This window comes from Carassius carassius, chromosome 18, assembly GCF_963082965.1.
Source record: "Carassius carassius chromosome 18, fCarCar2.1, whole genome shotgun sequence".
Classification (NCBI taxonomy): domain Eukaryota; kingdom Metazoa; phylum Chordata; class Actinopteri; order Cypriniformes; family Cyprinidae; genus Carassius; species Carassius carassius.
The window spans coordinates 30567145-30587274 of NC_081772.1; the positions used below are offsets into that span (position 1 = coordinate 30567145).

General features: G+C 39.7%; 1 protein-coding gene across 1 annotated transcript in view; it reads left to right on the plus strand.

Moving 5' to 3' along the window:
- Positions 1–20130, plus strand: part of LOC132092005 (mitogen-activated protein kinase kinase kinase 5-like) — a 106823-nt gene that overhangs the window by 46139 nt on the left and 40554 nt on the right. Inside the window, 1 exon segment of the mRNA XM_059498050.1 lies at positions 3361–3500. Within this exon segment, the coding sequence (XP_059354033.1) occupies positions 3361–3500 (140 nt within the window).

Sequence of the window (20130 nt, forward strand, 5' to 3'; positions counted from 1 at the left end):
AATGTAGACTAACCATGTTCCGTACACTTTTCGCTATTCACCGCACGCCAGCGTCCACTCCTCCATTGTTGAAAGACAGACAAGCATGCTTGTGTCCTCGTTCTCCGGGGGAATACCTATTATACAGTATAAACTTTGATTCATGTCTTTAGGAACAATAGTTTTTGAGAAAAGTGGTGAAAAGTACCACCTCCGCCAATGTATGGAAGATGATAGGTTTTCCCTACAGGCTTATAATGGTGTTCCGTACCGCGCTCATAACTTGATTTTATCGGTGAAAATTTACATTTAACTGATCAAAAGTGAACTGTTTATTTATTTTAACTGCAAAAAAAAATATTTCAAAGAATATGAAAGATGAGTACCTTTTTATTTGATTAAAATACAAGTTAATTGCTGCTTTAATAAAGGGCGAATGTGAGTTAGGCATGATTGTGTGGTGATATTAATTATGGCATGTGAGTTAAGCATGAACCATGTGAAAGGTTAGTGAACATCATTTCCATATCTTTATGAAGACGCAGAAGACAAGAAGGGCAAATAATTTGCACTGATTAATAAAAAAAAAAAAAGGTTAATCAATGTGAAAACTTCATAAAGTAAGAGATCTCTGCTGCCTGTCTCAGGTGAGGGTGGTCATCGCCCGCAATCGATGCTTAAACATTCCCATTTCAAAGCATTTATTCAACAAAGGGTCTTCAATTTAACAATTTGTGATAACATAATATTCATTTAATAAAGGCTGTAGTGCTGTGGGAAACATAAGTGGAATAGAAATGTATATTTTCGCTGCTCTAGTCGTCTTCCCTCCCAAGCTGAAGTTTTGAAGTAAATCTTCTCCAAAGTCCATTTTTATGCGCAGTGGGCGCAACGAGCAAACTTACACAAATCTTACTGAAACAAACAGCAGATGGGTCTCTGTTTAGATCGGGGGTGAAAAAGAGAAACATAAGGATGACACAGATATATAGTTTATGTACGACCTGTAATTATTTATTCTGCAATCGGCGCTAAAATGTCACCTGTACGGAACATCGTTTTGTACTGAACATGGTTAGTTTACGTTAGGTGTAAACTTTAATAAAAACGCAATCTAATTGGTAGAAAATAATATTTATTGTTGGTTTCCTGTAGCTGTATCCCTTCTAGCTACAACCGCGAATATAACACATAATTACTGTATTTGCAGTACCGTAAGGGTAGGTTTAGGGTTGTGGTAGGTGTAGACGTTAATAAACCATAACTTTACAGTAGCATTTTTTGTTGTCGAATTGTACTACCCACTGTTTTAGTGGAAGGTAGGAAAATCTGACAGCGTAGGACAGAACACCGGACTGAAACTAGCAATCACACCTGAGCTGCGCCTTGCATCGCATTGTGCCGGGTGTATGATAGGGCCCAAAGATTGTGTGTGTAAGAATGGTGTTATTCAGCTGAAAGTAATTTCTCCTGCCTTGCCTGTATGCCAATGTGAGAGAAAGGGGCTTAAGACTGTCACTCAGATGAGCTGAATTTTATTTTTCCTTCTTTGTACGCTGACTTAAACACAGCTGATTGGCTGATTTTCTTGAATCATTATTATTTTCTCTTCTATGCTGTTATATTGCCTTCTTTGCTGGTTTAGGTTTTTTTTATTGATTTGATTGATGAAAAAACAGAAACTCACATGTACACACAATTGTTTGCTGAATTTTCTTTTCTGATATTACACATTAATGTAAGCTGAGCATTTGCTTGAGCATTTGCTCTGGATGTCCAAATGTATTTCACATACATATTACACAATTACACAATATATAGTTCTGCTTGTGGATATCTAGCTACTAAACATGGAGGCCACTGAATTCAGTTTTTGTGTGCACCTTTATAAGATGATGTGACATTTGAATCCAGCGAATTTGTGCACAGTTGATAAGAAGGATAAAGACAGGATATTAATATTTAAATATGTATGATATGTATCCTCAAGTTTAGCTAGTATAAGCCATAACCAGGATACATGATACCTTTACTGTTTAGCAGCTGTTAAGATACCTTTTAAAGATAATTTTGTTTTCGCAGTAGACCTAAATTGTCTTCATATCCTTTGTTTTGATTTGTATATGTAAATCGATTTTCACTTATATTTGTGATCTAACTATAAAGCATGGCTGATGAAGAAGTTCCACCAAATCCAAGATCCAACATCCAATCTGGTAAGATTTATTGGTAATGACCTTTCCCCTCAATAAATGTATTAGTAAGGTGGTTGTTAAGTTTACGTATTGGGTAGGATTAGGGATGTGGTATAAGGTTATGTAGAATAAGGCATTAATACATGCGTAATTAGTACTAATAAATAGCTAATATTCCAGTAATAAGCAACTAGATGAAAATATACTTTACATGTTCTTTTGCTGAGGAATGTAATCTAAGGCCCTAAATGGTTTACCTGCTGCGTACCTAACCAGCCTTCTACCACGCTACAACCCATCACGCACCCTAAGGTCACAAAACGCTGGACTTTTGGTAGTTCCTAGGATAGCAATGTCCACTAAAGGAGGTAGAGCTTTTTCACATTTTGCTCCCAAACTCTGGAATAGCCATTCTGATAATGTTCGGGCTTCAGACACACTCTCTCTGTTTAAATCTAGATTAAAAATGCATCGCTTTCGCCAAGCATTCAAATAATGTATCTCTTAAATTGTGACTGCAGTTGCATCTGATCAAATGCGCATTCTTATTCTTTAGCTTGGGTTAAACTAATTAATTTTACTTTGTTGGAACAGCAGCTATGCTAATGATGTCTCTATTTGTTTCTCTGTTTTGCCACGACTAGGATTTACACAAGCTCCAGTCAGGATCCAGAACACCTGAGAAGAGATGATGCTAACCCTGAATCAACAAACAGAACTAACAAATGTTGCTACAAGTGTGACTGCATCATATAATAACTGCTGTTAATAATGTTCATCGTCTGGTTGACTACGTCTTGTATACATTTTTCTGAAAAATCCTGTCATATGCGCACAAACTGACAGTCACCACTTATAAGCTACTACTAATATAGTTGCTTTGTAAAAAGCGCTATACAAATAAACTTGAATTGAATTGAATGTATGCTGCTTTTTTCATTTTCTCTGTCATGTCTGTTTCCTTTGGGTTAACTGAAAAAACAGCTCTGGCACAGATGCATGCAAACAGAGGAACTGACTTCCTGCTGATATTTAAATGTGGTGTTTAGGGTGTTGAACTCAACTATCGGGACGGGCCCGATTGAAATTAACCCCCACACACAAACATTCAACAAACTTTCCGTGGTCTGGTCTGGGAAAAATGGTTTTAAAAAAAAAATTAAACACTACCTCTCTCTGTTCACAGATATTGCAGTGGTTGAAATGACGGATGCATTCCGACAGCCATCTCTCTTCTATCACTTGGGTGTGAGAGAGAGTTTCAGCATGGCCAACAACATCATTCTTTACTGTGATCACAACTCCGACTCGCTGCACTCTCTTCAGGTCAGGAAATCTTTTGTCTCAGTGTCTCCAGAGTCAAATTAGTCAAATTTAAAATAAAAGTTTTTTTGCATCTTACTTCATGATCTTCCATTCTGAAGTATAGAGACCAAAATATGGCCAAAATATTATCACAATACAATTTTTTTCAAGTGGTACAATATCATTATTTAGCACTATACCTTTGATGGGGAAGGATATGCTTTCACATTTCATTTAGCTTTCCACAAAGACCTTGAGAATGAATGTAAACAGAACTTGTTTGTTCACAATTAGGGTGTATTCGCACCTGTCTTGTATGGTTTGATTGAAACAAACTCTGATTCGTTTCCCTTTATGGTGCGGATCTTTTTGCCAGGTGAGAATACAGCGATCGCACTCTGGTACGCACCAAACAACTGAACTAAGACCCAGCTGAAGAGGTGTTTACGGGTGATCGCGCAGTTAGCTGACACTTGCGAAAGCCTGCAATCGCTTTCCTATGCGCGCTGTTTTTTTTAAGTTTCACTTTCACTTTCTTTATACCTAATCCGTCTACTGCGCAGTGCTACTGCCATGATACCATGGTAGGCGCATATAAGAGCATGCTCTCTCCGCCAGAACCGTCTTGCAGCACTTCTTTGTCTTCGCAAAATCCTTGTTACAACATCATATAGATGACATTGTCTCATCTGATGTTCATAAGTGTCTTCATATTGCGTTTGTACCTGATAACAGAAAATCAGTAAAATGATAACACTTCATCTCCATGATCAGCCTGATTTTGAACTTTCTGCTTTTACCTGCTTGAGAATTTCTGTCCAATGACTGGATGACCTTAACACACTTATGGTTTTGTTTACAATTTCTGGTTCACTTGCAAAAAAGGCAGTGTGACAGTGATCCGCACCGAACAAAAACAAATCTACATTGTATTTGCTCCGGACAGGGGCATTGCACAAGATCCCAGTCCTGATGGGCCCCCATGCCCCCCCACTACTATTTTAGTTTTTTTATCCCTACATCAACAAACTGCGTACTGTATGATAACCAAACTTGATTCAGTCACATTTTATATGACTGAATCAGTCATATTTTCATAGCTCTCTTCACTTCCGCCATCATCCTCAATCACATCTTCTCTATCATTCTCTGCATGAAGGATACATTTGATATTAACCTCTTATCCTAACTATAACCTACTATAATAAAACCCACTACGATGTCAGTGTCACTTAACACCTTTCAGTCAGAATGGCTAAACATGGTTTGCTTTCATTTTGAAATATATTAGCTCACCTGGTCTCAAATCCAAGGAGGAGGATGAAGGGTCTGTTGCTACTCCACTCCCTGATGTGACAGTTTCTGAAACTGAGGGCCATGTTTCACAATGTTAAGATCTGCTCCTACTAAATCTGACAAATATATTGTTCATTTGTAAACATTTGTGTACATAATGTAAAAGTTAATTTCAGTAATTCAACTTAAAAGGTGAAACTAATATATTACATGCAAAGTACAAGTCTACAAAACCGTCAAGTTAAATAAACTTAAATATGTACGTTTTGGGAGACTCCATTACTCAATTAAATTGAGGCAACGAGTTTACTCAGTCAATTTAGTTCAGTCAACTTATTAGGGTTTTTAGTGTATGGGTCTAACGAGTTAAGCAGTAATGTTGGCTGCCATGTTCTTTCTCTCAAAGGAAAACGATTGGGCCACTTCCTCAAATACTATAAGTTGTCGTTTCAATAATCATACCATCTCAAAATCACGCACTGTAACGGCCACCTAATGTTATAGTGTTCATGACATGAATGTTGTATGCCTTTAAGATGACACGTTATTGTATGCGCGCTGTTCCAGTGAACGCGTGCGCAGTGAGAGAAGAGTATTGCTCGCAAGGAGAGAGATGACCGCTCTACCGACTGCTCCTTTGATTTCCTGTGTTTACATTCTACTCTTATTTGTAGCATGTTTTCAGAGTGTTTTTCCCCTGTTAATATTCGTTCTATGACATGTATGGGAAGAGTGCATTTAACGGAGAGGAATTATATAAAGACTCGTGAAACTACCATCCGTTTGCGCTGTCTTTTCTATTCATCCTGGGCAGACTTAAAACTCTCACAGCGTTACAAATTGGTGCCCGAACAACTGGATTCACAGGTCACCTCTTGTTCTTTATCTACAAGGAGGTTCGGATTGTTATTTTTTTTTTTTTGGAAGGGGTTTTCGTTGCTGGAGTTTTTCCATTCCACCGTGCTGACTAGCTTGCTAACTATGGACACCATATGGACACCATGCGGTCGGTGTATGACTGATTTTCAGGTGATGTTGTTTTTGTGTTGGTTTTGACTGATTTCCTATGCTATTTTCGTGGATCGCCCGAATATTGACTGTTTTCATAGTATAAAACCGGTTGGAGGAATTTTTTTGTTTGTTTTTCCTCTCTCTCAACGTTTTTCCTTGTGGAATGTGGATCAATAACTGAACTTAACTATATTGAAAGAAAGAAAAAACAATTGTATTTTTTTTTGTGTTGATCGGACAGTCATTGATGGATGACAAAAAGGGAACATTGAAGTGAAGACTGTGTGAAACACTTCAGGGACATAATTATTTTTTTTTTGATTTGCCTATCTGTTCATTTCAAACCAGCACGTGCGGAATAGATTGCATTTGGAAAGGACACTTGGTTGAGTACTTTTTTGTTGAGACTATTGTGCAAATCACTAATTTTTTATCGTTTTTTTTCCTGATACTTTTTTTGTGGGTAACATTGCTGTGTTATTTCATACATAATGGCTTCTCACCCTGACTTTCAGTCTGACTTTACTGACTGGCCCGCAGATGAAGACTCTTTTATACAACAGGGAGCATCACAGCATACTGTTGAAGATTTACGGTCTCAAAACAAGTTGTTACAAGCAGAAGTGGCAGTGCTGCAGCGGTGCCTTCGCGAATCGATTGACCTACAAAAGGATATGATGGACCGTTTAACACATCAAGAGTGTACTGTGCCTGTGACCCCACATCCAGCTCCCAGAGCCAGCTCAACTCCTTACAGTTTGGGGCAAGCTAAGTCAACAGCTCAAAGGTCAGTGCCAGTCAATGTAACTTATGGTTCTGTACCTACATTTTCTCAACCACTCGCTGTGGATATGAGTGGCACAACAAATGCACTTACTGCTATGCTTAACCAATCACGGCTCGAGCCACCCGTGTTTGCTGCAGATGGTTCCCTGAATCCTGAGGAATGGCTTCAGTCTCTCAACGGGTATAGGGCCTCCCTGGATCTCTCAGATGTCCAAATTCTCCTTGAGCTCCCACGTTTCCTGTCAAAATAGCCAAAAAAATGGTTTGCTGCACTAAATCAGTGGAATCAGTTCTGTGAATTCTTTAGGACAGTCTTTCTGCCTTCGGACAATCAGGAACGTGTCCTGAGGGGCATTTTGGACCGTGTGCAAATGCCGGATGAGCCACTGCCGACCTTTGTCGCTCATATGTTGGGTGAGTTTCGTAAGCTAAGGTCTCCTCCACCTCAACTAGAGGAAATAGACTTGATAAGGAAGCATGTGCTTGAGAAATATGGAGTCGCTCTTTATGGCACACCCATACCGTCAGTCATGGACCTTCTTTTGCGGGCTCACGAGCTTCATGCAGTCATTGGTCCAAGTTTTGAGTGTCCTCCTCAGAGACAAGCTAGTAGTACGCCAAAAAGGGATGTTCACTGTTTTAAGTGCTCCTTGCCAGGATTTACCGCTCGTACTTGTCCAAATTGTAGTCTAGGGGAAAGACCGCGTTTGTCTCCAATGGAGCCCCCAGAACCCCCGAGAGATACAGTCGGAGTGTCGGACGTTGGACGGATGGATGGCTCTGACCAAGCCATGGGTGAAGGAAACGTGGCCCCAGACTTTGCCCAGAGGGGAAACTTCAGAGGAGGGAGGACGTTCAGATGAGGCAATCCTCTCTCCAGAAGATAGATGTGCCTCGATTACCTGATGATTCCGTAAATGATCAACCTGAGCTGTGTCATGTGGAGGATATTGCTTCCACGTCCTATTGGAATACCCCGTTCAGAGTGAAAGTTAATCTTTATGGACAAGTTTTTGATGCAACTCTTGACACTGGTGCTTCTCTCTCTGCGGTGCACTCAGCGGTTGTCCAGACCATTCCTGGGGGGGACGTACGATTAAAACCGTGGTCTGCACCTCCAGTTCAGCTTGCGGATGGAGCATCCTGTTGCCCGCTGGGTGTCATTTGGTTGTCTTTGGGTTTCTTGGGCCAGCGTTTCTATCACCGCTTTGCTGTTGTCCATGATCTTTCTTCTCCTGTTATCTTGGGTATGGATTTTATGTTGAGATCTTCAGTTTCGATTCATGTTTCGTCGAGGACGGTAGTGCTCGGAGATGATCCGGTGCCCCTTGAGAAGTTAGAGGGTGCTGACTTAAAGATACCTAGTCCTGATCCTGATTTGTCCTGCCTGGATTTCAATTCTTCTGCCCTGTCTGAGAAGGTTGGAGAATCATCGCTGGAAAACGAGCAGCAACACAAACTAACTGAACTGCTCAAGATTTTCAGTGGGTTGTTTGATGGACATTTAGGACGCACCTCTCTAGTGGAGCACGAAATTGTTACAGCTGATGCAAAGCCGGTTCACCTTGCCCCGTTCCACACTTCTCCTGCTAAAAAGGAACTTATTGAGTCTCAAATCAAAGACATGTTGAGAGAAGGGATAATTGAACCTGCCTCTGGTTCTTGGGCTGCCCCAGTTGTAATTGTACCAAAACATTCAGGAGAGCCAAGGTTCTGTGTCGATTACCGTGCACTAAATAAGCTCACTGTTAAAGACTCTTATCCTCTACTGAGGATTGACGAATCTCTTGACTTCCTGGCTAGAGGGACTTTCATTTCCACCATTGATCTGGCAAGAGGCTACTGGCAGGTGGCAGTGGCAGAGACCTCCAAGCCAAAGACTGCTTTCATTTCCCACTGTGGGTTATTTCAGTTTCGGGTCTTACCTTTTGGATTGTGCAATGCGCCCGCCACATTTCAAAGGCTCATGAACACAGTCCTTGCGGGTCTCATCTATAAGTCGTGTGCCGTCTACTTAGATGATATTGTGGTGGCGTCGCCTACTTTCGAACAGCACCTTGTTGACCTGAGAGAGGTTCTCACCAGGCTGAGATCTGCTGGACTGTCTATCAAGCTGGCAAAATGCCAGTTCTGCAGGAGCGAACTCACCTTTCTGGGTTACAAAATCACCCCAAATGGTATCATGCCAAATGAGGAAAAAGTGAGAGCAGTGATTGATTTTCATACACCAGCTAATGTGAAACAAGTCCGACAGTTTCTGGGAATGACCAGCTATTATAGGTGTTTCATCCAAGATTATGCCCGACATGCTGAGCCACTCTTTGCATTGACCAGGACGGATGTTCCCTTTGTATGGTCAAATGAATGTCAGATGGCCATGGATTATCTCAAGGAAAAGCTGACTTCCGCACCTATTTTGACATTCCCGGACTTCTCTCTTCCTTTCTCTATCCATGCGGATGCGTGCGACAGTGGACTTGGCGCCACACTCATGCAGAAGGACAAAAATAGCAGAGATGTTGTGGTGGACTATGCAAGTCGTGCCCTTCATAAGTCTGAAAAACCTTATTCTACTCCGGAAAAGGAGTGCTTAGCGGTCATCTGGGCCCTCGAACACTTCAGGCCTTATATCGAGGGTCTACACGTGACTATTTTTTCAGACCACAGCAGTTTAAAATGGCTTATGTCACGCCCAAACTTCTCTGGCCGGCTGGCTAGGTGGTCTCTCGGATTGCAGGACTTCGACTTTTACGTTGTCCATAAGCCGGGGACAAGTATGATAGTGTTTATCGCCCAGTCCTAATGATCACCAAAATTGTTAAAATCCACTATTGATTCTTCAGATTCTTTCTTGAGCTTGACCACCAGATGGCCGCTGAGGACAGGCATGTTTTTTTAGGCTCCACACCTATCCTTTTATTTAGCATTTTACATCAGATTGTAACAGTTTTAGCCGATGCTTTTCAACAAAGATACCTCAATTCAAAGAAATGCATGCATCAAAGACGAGAATCAACCAAAAGGTACAGAGAAAATGGATGTATTTGGACAATGCTGCTTTGTATGTGGTTCCTGCTTGTTCCATCAGCTCAAGGCCTTTCTTTGGCTAGAAATCAATCAGTTGTTCCTACACTTCATGTACCCTTTAATGATATATCAAGACAAATTTATTTTGGATATGGACAGCATATTGCTTATTCTATTTTCTGGCAGAAAGATCATTATACTGGAATTGCTACTAAAGACAGAAAACAATACACAAAAAGAATCAAATGGCATGATTACAAGATTCTACTAGTTTTGCTGCTACTAAGTGGGGATATACAGTTAAATCCTGGCCCATCTGTAAATCTTAACCCAGATCTAAACAGTGATTTGACCAAACACTGTCTTCAGAAAGCAGTGTTGGTTTGGAATGATTCAACTGGAAGGAAGGAATCAACAGATATATTCCCTCTGGGACTGATGGCTACTAAACAGCAAAGGTGTATTAATGGTCTTGCTCTTCACCAACATGAACATGAACTAGTGGATGAAAGAAGCAAACTGTATGCACCCATCAGGCCAGGCCCAGGTTTCAGCAGCGGCAGATCAGCAACCACCAGGCCAGGCTTAGGCCTCAATGGCAGCAGTAGCAGCAGTCCAGTTACCATTGAGCCAGGCTTAGGCCTTAGCATCAGCAGTAACCAGGCTGTCACTGGGCCAGGCCTCCGCAACAGTAATAGCAACAGTAGTAGCATTAGCCTAGCTACTACCAGGCCAGGCTCAGGCCTCAGCAGCCCAGCTACCATCAGTCCAGGCTCAGGCCTCAGCAGCAGCAGTCCAGCTACCACCAGGCCAGGCTCAGGCCTCAGCAGCAGCAGTCCAGCTACCACCAGGCCAGGCTCAGGCCTCAGCAGCAGCAGTCCAGCTACCAAGAGGCCAGGCCCAGGCCTCAGCAGCAGCAGTCCAGCTACTACCAGGCCAGAATCAGGCCTCACTAGCAGCAGTCCAGCTACCACTAGGCCAGGCTCAGGCCTCAGCAGCAGCAGTCCAGCTACCACCAGGCCAGGCTCAGGCCTCAGCAGCAGCAGTCCAGCTACTACCAGGCCAGAATCAGGCCTCAGCAGCAGCAGTCCAGCTACCATCAGGCCAGGCTCAGGCCTCAGCAGCAGCAGTCCAGCTACCACCAGGCCAGGCTCAGGCCCCAGCATCAGCAGTCCAGCTACCACCAGGCCAGGCTCAGGCCTCAGCAGCAGCAGTCCAGCTACTACCAGGCCAGAATCAGGCCTCAGCAGCAGCAGTTCAGCTACCACCAGGCCAGGTTTAGGCCTCAGCAGTAGCAGTCCAGCTACTACCAGGCCAGGCTCAGGCCTCAGCAGCGACAGTCCAGCTACCACCAGGCCAGGCTCAGGCCTAAGCAGTAGCAGTCCAGCTACCATCAGGCCAGGCTCAGGCCTCAGCAGCAGCAGTCCAGCTACCACCAGGCCAGACTCAGGCTTAGGCCTCAGCAGTAGCAGTCCAGCTACCATCAGGCCAGGCTCAGGCCTCAGCAGTAGCAGTCCAGCTACCACTAGGCCAAGCTTAGGCCTCAGCAGCAGCAGTCCAGCTACCACCAGGCCAGGCTTAGGCCTTAGCAGTAGCAGTCCAGCTACTACCAGGCCAGGTTCAGGCCTCAGCAGCGACAGTCCAGCTACCACCAGGCCAGGCTCAGGCTTAGGCCTCAGCAGTAGCAGTCCAGCTACTACCAGGCCAGGCTCAGGCCTCAGCAGCGACAGTCCAGCTACCACCAGGCCAGGCTTAGGCCTCAGCAGCAGCAGTCCAGCTACCACCAGGCCAGGCTTAGGCCTCAGCAGTAGCAGTCCAGCTACCACCAGGCCAGGCTTAGAGCCAAACCTAAAGGCTTATTAGGCGGCCATTTAAATATAAGGAGTATGGCACCTAAACGAGAAGAGCTAGAACATCTGCTCTGCAATTCCAACATTGACTTTATAGGCCTCTCTGAAACATGACTGACACATAACTCTCCAGATTCTGTTGTAAATATGCCTGGGTATAATGTGCACAGGAATGACAGGGAGCATGGTAGGGGCGGAGGAGTTTTGTTGTATGTGAGAGATGTTTTTAATAGTTGTATGACCAGAGGATATCCAAATTGAAGGTGTCGGAGTAGATGTATCCCTTTCATCTTCAATGTCATTTACCATAATATGTGTATATTGTAAACCATCTGCAAAGTTGGATTTCTATGAAAAATTTAAACTTCTTCTCAAATATTGTGATTTAAATAAAGAAACCATTATTATTGGTGACTTTAACGTAAATTGGAATGAAAAGAAGGTTAGAAAACATCTTAAAGAAACTACAGACCGCTATAATTTCACACAATTAATTCAACAGCCCACTCGGATAACTTCACATTCCAAAACATTAATAGATTTACTTTTTGTCAATCGACCTGAAAGAATTACAAAAACATTTAACTTTATGACAGGCTTATCAGATCACAATGCTTTCTTTTTTCAAGAAAGCTCACAAAAAGACGTTTCAAAGTTTCACACAGTCATACTGTGTATAATGCTATTCCAAAAAACCAAATGCCAAACTTTGCGGCGGCTTTGCAAGAAACCGATTGGAGTGAATTAAATCAAAGTGAGGACATAGAGAATTGTAGTAATCTGTTTCAGTCTAAAATCAATCAAGTAATGTTAAATTTTACCAAAAGAGGAAGCCATAATAAGAGAAAAGGAAAGTTGTTACCTTGGTTAAATGATGAGTGTAGGAAATTAATGAAGGAGAGGGATGTGCAACTTAAATCATTAAAATCAGGTCTTACAATAGATAGGCAAAAATTTACATCCTTAAGAAATAAAGTCACTAACTATATACGAAAGGCAAAAGCAAAATTCTTCATGGATATTATCACTGATGCAAAAGGGAATGGCAAAAAGATCTGGCAAAATCTCAATAAATTACTTGGTAGACAAAAGAAAGAATCAATTGAAGACTTTGAACTCAAAATTAACAACGCTGTAGTAAATAACCCAAATTCTCTATCAAATGAATTTAACCAATATTTTTCTAAATCTGTTAGGGAGATAACTGAACTGTTTGAGCAAACTGAGAAAATAACTAGACCCATTGATCCTTCCAAGCCTGTGTTCAATTTGTGTGAAATAACAGAGCAGGAGGTAGACAACATCATTGGATCGCTTAAGAGTTCCAAAGCAAAGGATGCTTATGGGTTCGATTCACATTCTCTAAAATTATGTAAAGACTCCTTAATTGCTCCAATAACATATATGATCAATTTATCATTCAAGCAGAGAATTGTTCCATCCTTCTGGAAAATGGCCTTAGTCACCCCAATCTTTAAATCTGGTGATAAATTAAATGTAGCCAACTACCGACCAATCAGTATCCTTCCAGTGGTCTCCAAAGTCGCTGAGAGGTGGGTTGCTAAAATTATAAATGAGCATCTAAATAAAGGCCACTCCCCCTTGCATCCGATGCAATTTGGGTTCCGCACCAATCATTCAACTGAATTTGCCAACAGTTTGTTTGTAGAAAAAGTAAAAAGTAAATTGGACAATAGTGCTTGTGTCGGTGCTGTGTTTTTAGATTTAAAAAAAGCATTTGACACTGTTAATCATGAGATTTTATTATCTAAATTGACATATTTTAACTTTTCCTCAAATGCCATTCAATGGATTAAATCGTATTTGGACTCAAGAAAACAGTGTGTTAACATTAACAGTGTCAAATCGTCTTTCCTAGATGTCCCCGTTGGTGTGCCTCAAGGGTCAATACTCGGTCCCTTAATATTTTCTTTATATATAAATGACCTTCCAAACACTTGTGTTGATGTTGAATTTCAAATGTATGCTGATGACGCAGTCATCTACACAAGTGCAAAAAGTGTTCAAGAGGCTTCTGCCATCCTGACCTCCGCTTTGGTCCCTGTAAATGAATGGCTTTTTAAATCCTGTCTGCTACTCAATACTAAAAAGACAGTTTGTATGATGTTCACTAAACAGTCCCGCGACATTAAACAATCTGGTGTATTTTTAAGAGGAGAAGAATTAGAAATCGTCTCGGAATTCAAATACCTTGGTGTGACCCTTGATTCCACATTAAGTTTTAAAAAAACATGTAAAAAGAATATCGAGTACAGTAAAATTAAATCTACGAAATTTTAAACAAATCCGTCAATTTATACCATTCGGGGCTGCTAAGGTGTTTCTACATTCTATGATTTTATCACATATTGAATATTGTTGTACAAGTTGGACATTGACTGGTATGAACACACTCAAATCAATAGAATCACTCTATAAAAATGCCTTAAAAGTCTTTGATAAAAAAACAATTTCCGTCCATATTTGTAATATATTACAAACACATAATCTATTAAGTCTAGAGAATTTTAAACATTTTAAATATGCCTGTTTTGTTTACAAAGTGTTAAATGGATTAGCCCCATCTCCCATATCGGACTTCTTTAAATTAAAGACTCACAGTGGTGCCAGGACACGGTCTTCCACTAGAGGTGACTGTGAGGTGCTTTTCAGAAGAACAGCCTTTGGACAAAATGCTCTGTCTGTGAAGGCTTGTAAGTTATGGAACAGTATCCCCATCACTGTTAGGGAATGTTCCACATTTCCTATATTTAAAATCAAACTCAAAGTGTGGCTTAAAGCAAACCAGTTTTGTGACCATTAAGTGACTTTTATTTTACTTTGCTTGAACTTATTCATTTTTGTCATTTTGTATGTTATAAGTTCTGTATTTCTGTAATTTGCCAATTAAGGGACTACGGATGTAAATTAGCCCTGTGGCTATAATCTGGCATGTTTACGTCTGTTTTTGTTGTTTCAATGCAGATGTTCATTAATGTGCATTGTCCCTATCAAATAAATAAATACTGAAGCTGCATTCTGGAATAAACAGATCAAATGTATGCTCTACACCTGCTGATGTATTCCCTTACGATCAGCATTTTGAAACAAGCTTTTTGTATTTAAAAAAATATAAGTAATATGTAGTTTTGCAAAGTCATGTGTAGACATTATTTATATTTGTCGACAAAACTAAATGTAAACCTTTAAATGTCTTTTATATCAAAAGGTTATTAATATAATGAAAAATAGTTGTGTTAAGTGTGTCCAAACCTTTGACTGATCACTGCATCATGTTACCATGGTTTGGCCAAGTAGGACATTTTCCTGGATCAGAAAACAACATTCCAAAAGTACAAATACACTAATCTCATCCCAGACGCTTCCTATGCTTCAAGAAATGGAAAGCACTTCTGTAAATTGATGAGGAGAAATAATACAAGTCAAATTTTGTAGCACCTGAGACTCTACACATATCAGTCTTACAGAAAAAGCTGTTTTATTCTACATAAAGCATATAACGGCAAGAGCAACAAACAACACAAAACTGTTGATATTGATCCAAAAAGGGAAAGGAAAAACTTAAAAAGCAAAACAGAAGAAAAACAAATGGCTTTGGTGTGAGGTGACAGCCATTATAAACAAACTTCATGCATCCATGCCGATAAGTGTAGCCAAGTCCAAAAACATTTGGACTGAATAAGAGCCAGGAACTGACTGAGTGCCCTAAAATCTTACTAGCTGATAGGATGTTGATGGAGATCCATGTCTTTCTTGGCAAAATCAAAGTAAGCAACTGCATCATGGTGTGTTGCGCACATATTTATTGTATTTTATATATTTACAAGCATTCTAATTAAAATGTGTATTGGGCTAGTAGGAGAAACACTCATTGTTGTGAACAAAAGGGTGCTCACACATTTATTGGATTAACACAAACTATTAATACAACTCACATTATTTTCAGTACATAGCTTAGACATCCAACTGTAGGTTTTTATTAACATAGTTAATTGTATACAGGCATCTTTAACATGGAGATCCTCATACACCTCTATTATTACTTTACATTACTAAATTGAATTATGCCAGGTGAGTTGGGAGTAAACTGCATAATATAAGATACACAGGCGCTGGTCATATAATTAGAATATCATCAAAAAGTAGATTTATTTCACTAATTCCATTCAAAAAGTGAAACTTGTATATTATATTCATTCATTACACACAAACTGATATATTTCAAATGTTTATTTCTTTTCATTTTGATGATTATAACTGACAACTAAGGAAAATCCATTCAGTATTCAATTCAGTATCTCAGAAAAATTGAAATATTACTTAACCCTCTGAGGTCTAAGGGGTATTTTTGGGGCCTGGAGAAGTTTTGTCATGCCCTGACATTTGTGTTTTTATTCAGTTGCTTATAAACATCTAAATGGCTAAAGTCTAATATCACTGTAATCAGCACGCACGTGTGTACATGATTGTGTTTTTGAGATAAAAAAAAATGTTATGCGTGGTTAATGAAAAACAAAAAATGTTAATCACTTGAATAAGGCCATAAAACACATACAGAACATTGGTTCCCGGGATTTTTGAGAACTGGAGCTTTTAGCCTAGAATCTTTCTTTCTAAATGATGTGAAAATCATCTTGTTTACTCACTCACAGAAAACAATATATTGATAAAAATTTTCTAAGACACATTTTGTTTGTAAAAGTCATATGCGAGTAGGCGTCAACTATAATGAATATCATTGGGATTTACACCTGAGAAGACAAAGACCCGCATAATGCGCTGCATAATGAGCCTTTCAGTCAGCTGTGTGTCACTGTGAGGGAGGAGTTACAAGAAAGAATGTGAGGACAAAATAAATCTATATAATTTTATGTTTATAGTTTATTTAGAATATTTAATATATTTATTTATATATATTTAATATATAAATAAATTAAATATATAAAACTATATTTGATTATCCCACAACATAATTTAATATTCACTTGCGAGTGAAGTTAAACTGTTTATTAGGAACAATCAAAGCGGATTTTAAAGCTGATTTTTTTACATCATTACTCCAGTCACACAATCCTTCAGAAATCCTTTTATCAATCTGATTTTCTACAAAAAAAAAAAAAAAACTTATTATTATTATTAATAATGTTGAAAAGAGCTGAGAATATTTTTTCAGTTTTTTTGGGATAAATTGAAAGAACAGCAGTGTTACATTACATTTGTTACATTTACATTTATTTGTTACATTTATATTATTTACATCAAGCTTTTGAATGGTATAGTAGTGTATATTGTTATTGAAACTTGTTTCACTTGATTATACATTTTGTCAGGAATTATAGTTTGGAAAAAGTCTAACTAGTAAAATGTTTACACATTATGTTAAAACTAGTACAAGTATATAAATAAATAAAAAGAGATTTACTCATGTTTATGATCTCTGCTGAATAAAGCGCTTCATTCTTTTTTTCTGAGGAAATCTAAAACCCTGAGGTAATCCACATCACATCATTTTGGGCTGAATTATGTCTTATTCCTCTCATCACGAAGCAAACAGTAAAATAAAAAAACTCGAACAGTCTCGCTGCATTGTTTTCTGTTATGGACGTATTCAAGCCGCGCACTTCAGTGAAACTTTATAATCTCAAAAGCGTGTTCAGTGTGTGGTTGTGGTCGCATTAGAGATAATAAATGGAGACGTGAAAAACGGACATCACGTAGTTTTCATATGGATTACGTTATCACAGAATATTTGTTCGGCAGCACTTGCTTAATTTAAAAATAGACAATGCAAGCTTTCTATAGATATATCTCTCTCATGTCTCTTCATTGAGTATTCACTGAGTTACAGTTCATTTTAATGATGCGTGTCTAAATGAAGATCACTGCAGACAAAGGCTGCAGACAGCACACCTTGTATATTATCTTTATTTTATAAATGCACAAAGTTTTGTTGTTATTATGTCTGTATACAAAAAAATTAGACCGTTTACAGATTCGATTGATGTATTGCTCTTATCTGTACGATCAAAGTGTAATTTAAGTTCTTTTTGGGGTTATCAGGACGCATAAACGCGTTAATAGACTTCAAAGGGTTAAGACCAATAAAAATAAAGGATTTTTAGAAATCTTGGACAACTGAAAAGTACGAACATGAAAAGTATAAGCATGTACAGCACTCAATACTTAGTTGGGGCTCGTTTTGCCTGAATTACTGCAGCAATGTGGCGTGGCATGGAGTCGATCAGTCTGTGGCACTGCTCAGGTGTTATGAGAGCCCAGGTTGCTCTGATAGTGACCTTCAGCTCTTCTGCATTCTTGGGTCTGGCATATTGCATCTTCCTCTTTACAATACCCCATAGACCCCTGTTCTGGCAAATTAATAACAGGGATACCATGGTCCTTAAACCAGGTACTGGTAGCTTTGGCACTGTTTACAGGTGCCAAGTGAAAATTAAATCTGCATCTCCATAAAGTTGGTCAGCAGCAGGAAGCATGAAGTGCTCTAAAACTTCCTGGTATACGGCTGCGTTGACCTTGGACCTCAGAAAACACAATGGACCAACACCAGCAGATGACATGGCACCCCAAACCATCACTGACTGTGGAAACTTTACACTAGACCTCAAGCAACGTGGATTGTGTGTCTCTCCTCTCTTCCTACAGACTCTGGGACCCTGATTTCCAAAGGAAAATCCAAAATTTACTTTCATCAGAGAACATAACTTTGGACCACTCAGCAGCAGTCCAGTTCTTTTTGAAGCGAGATGCTTCTGACGCTGTCTGTTGTTCAAGAGTGGCTTGACACCCCATGTCTTGCATACGTCTGTGCGTAGTGGTTCTTGAAACTCTGACTCAAGCTGCAGTCCACTCTTTGTGAATCTCCCCCACATTTTTTTAAGTTTTTTTTTTTCACAATCCTCTTCAGGGTGCGGTTATCCCTATTGCTTGTACACTTTTTTTTTTCTACCACATCTTTTCCTTCCTTTCACCTCTCTATTAATGTGCTTGGACACAGAGCTCTGTGAACAGCCAGCGTCTTTTCCAATTACCTTTTGTGTCTTGCCCTCCTTGTGCAAGGTGTCAATGGTCGTCTTTTGGACAACTGTGAAGTCAGCAGTCTTCCCCATGATTGTGTAACCCACAGAACTAGACTGAGAGACCATTTAAAGGCCTTTGCAGGTGTTTTGAGTTAATTAGCTGATTAGAGTGTGGCACCAGTTGTCTTCAGTATTGGACATTTTAACAATATTCAAATTTTCTGAGATACAGAATTTGGGATTTTCCAAAATTAAAAGAAATAAACATTTGAAATATATCAGTCTGTGAGTAATGAATGAATATAATATACAAGTTTTCAACTTTTTGATGATATTCTAATTATATGACCAGCACCTGTATTAAATGAGCTCTTTAAGGCAGAGATTTTATTACTAGGCAGAATTTAGTGGAGGATGGTGCCTGGCAAACACATGCACAAAGAATTGCACAGTTTCAGGAATAGAGATAAATGCTTTTACCAGTATCATGCTACAAGATGGCTGCACGTGTGGTTTTTGTGTTAGTTTGTTAGTTTTTTAAATCGTTTTTGAAGTCGTTTTGAAGATTACTAAAATTATTAGTGGTGTGTTTATGCCACTTAATGATATTTCTATAAACTAATTGGAGACTGGAAACGTCCCATGTTTGAAAAATGTGGACTTTTATACCTATATGCCTACTTTGCTCCATGATATGGAGAATGCAATTGGTTGGCGGCGGGCCTTTCGCTGTTGAACAGGAGGAACGCGCACCTGCTTCTGCACCTGTGCCATGTCTATGGGTTTTGCGTACTGAAGCCACTACGGAGCGGATCAGGGAGCCGTTCATGGTTGGTGTGGATGAAATGTTATCTGTTGGTCACGAGGGTCACACACCTGGGCTGTGTCTGTGGGTATCAAGTGCTGAGACCGCTGGAGAACGAACCAGATATTTGGCTGTGTCGCTGAGAGGGTTTGAATTTTCCTCTTTATGGCCCGTTTGGATTGGTGATCCACCAAAAAGGTTATTTTGCCTTTTGGTCAGAGGAAATGGAAAACTGACCCATTATGCTACATCTATTTGCAGTCCGAGCTGCGGCGTGGTGGCGAAGAGAAAGTGGTTTGTGCTTTTGCTACTGGAAAGAAAATTATTCACAGTACTTTTTTACCCATTTCAGATTGTGGTGATATTATTTATATGCATGCTTCTATATATTTATTAAAAAGATTAGATTGCATTTATCGTGCTGCGTTGCGTTTTATAACAAATGCTTGTTCACGTACACATCATTGTTTGTTATATAACCGTGTAGGCTGGACCTCCTTACATCAAAGAAGGAAATCACATATATGACTATTTACAGTAAAGGCATTGTTGGGTATGCTGCCAAATTACATTACTAGGCTTTTATGCCAGTATAAAAAGAACTATAGCACTAGATCATCGATTGGCATTAAATTAGAAGTACCTAGGATACACTCAGAACATGGAAAATCAGCTTTCTCCTACTCTGCTCCTTGGCTGTGGAATGAATTTCAAATTATTGCTCAACTAGAAAGAATTCCTTCTTTGAATGTGTTTAAAAATATATTGCAATGTAAAATGAATGAAGTGTGTGGCTGTTTTAATTAATTTGGTGACAT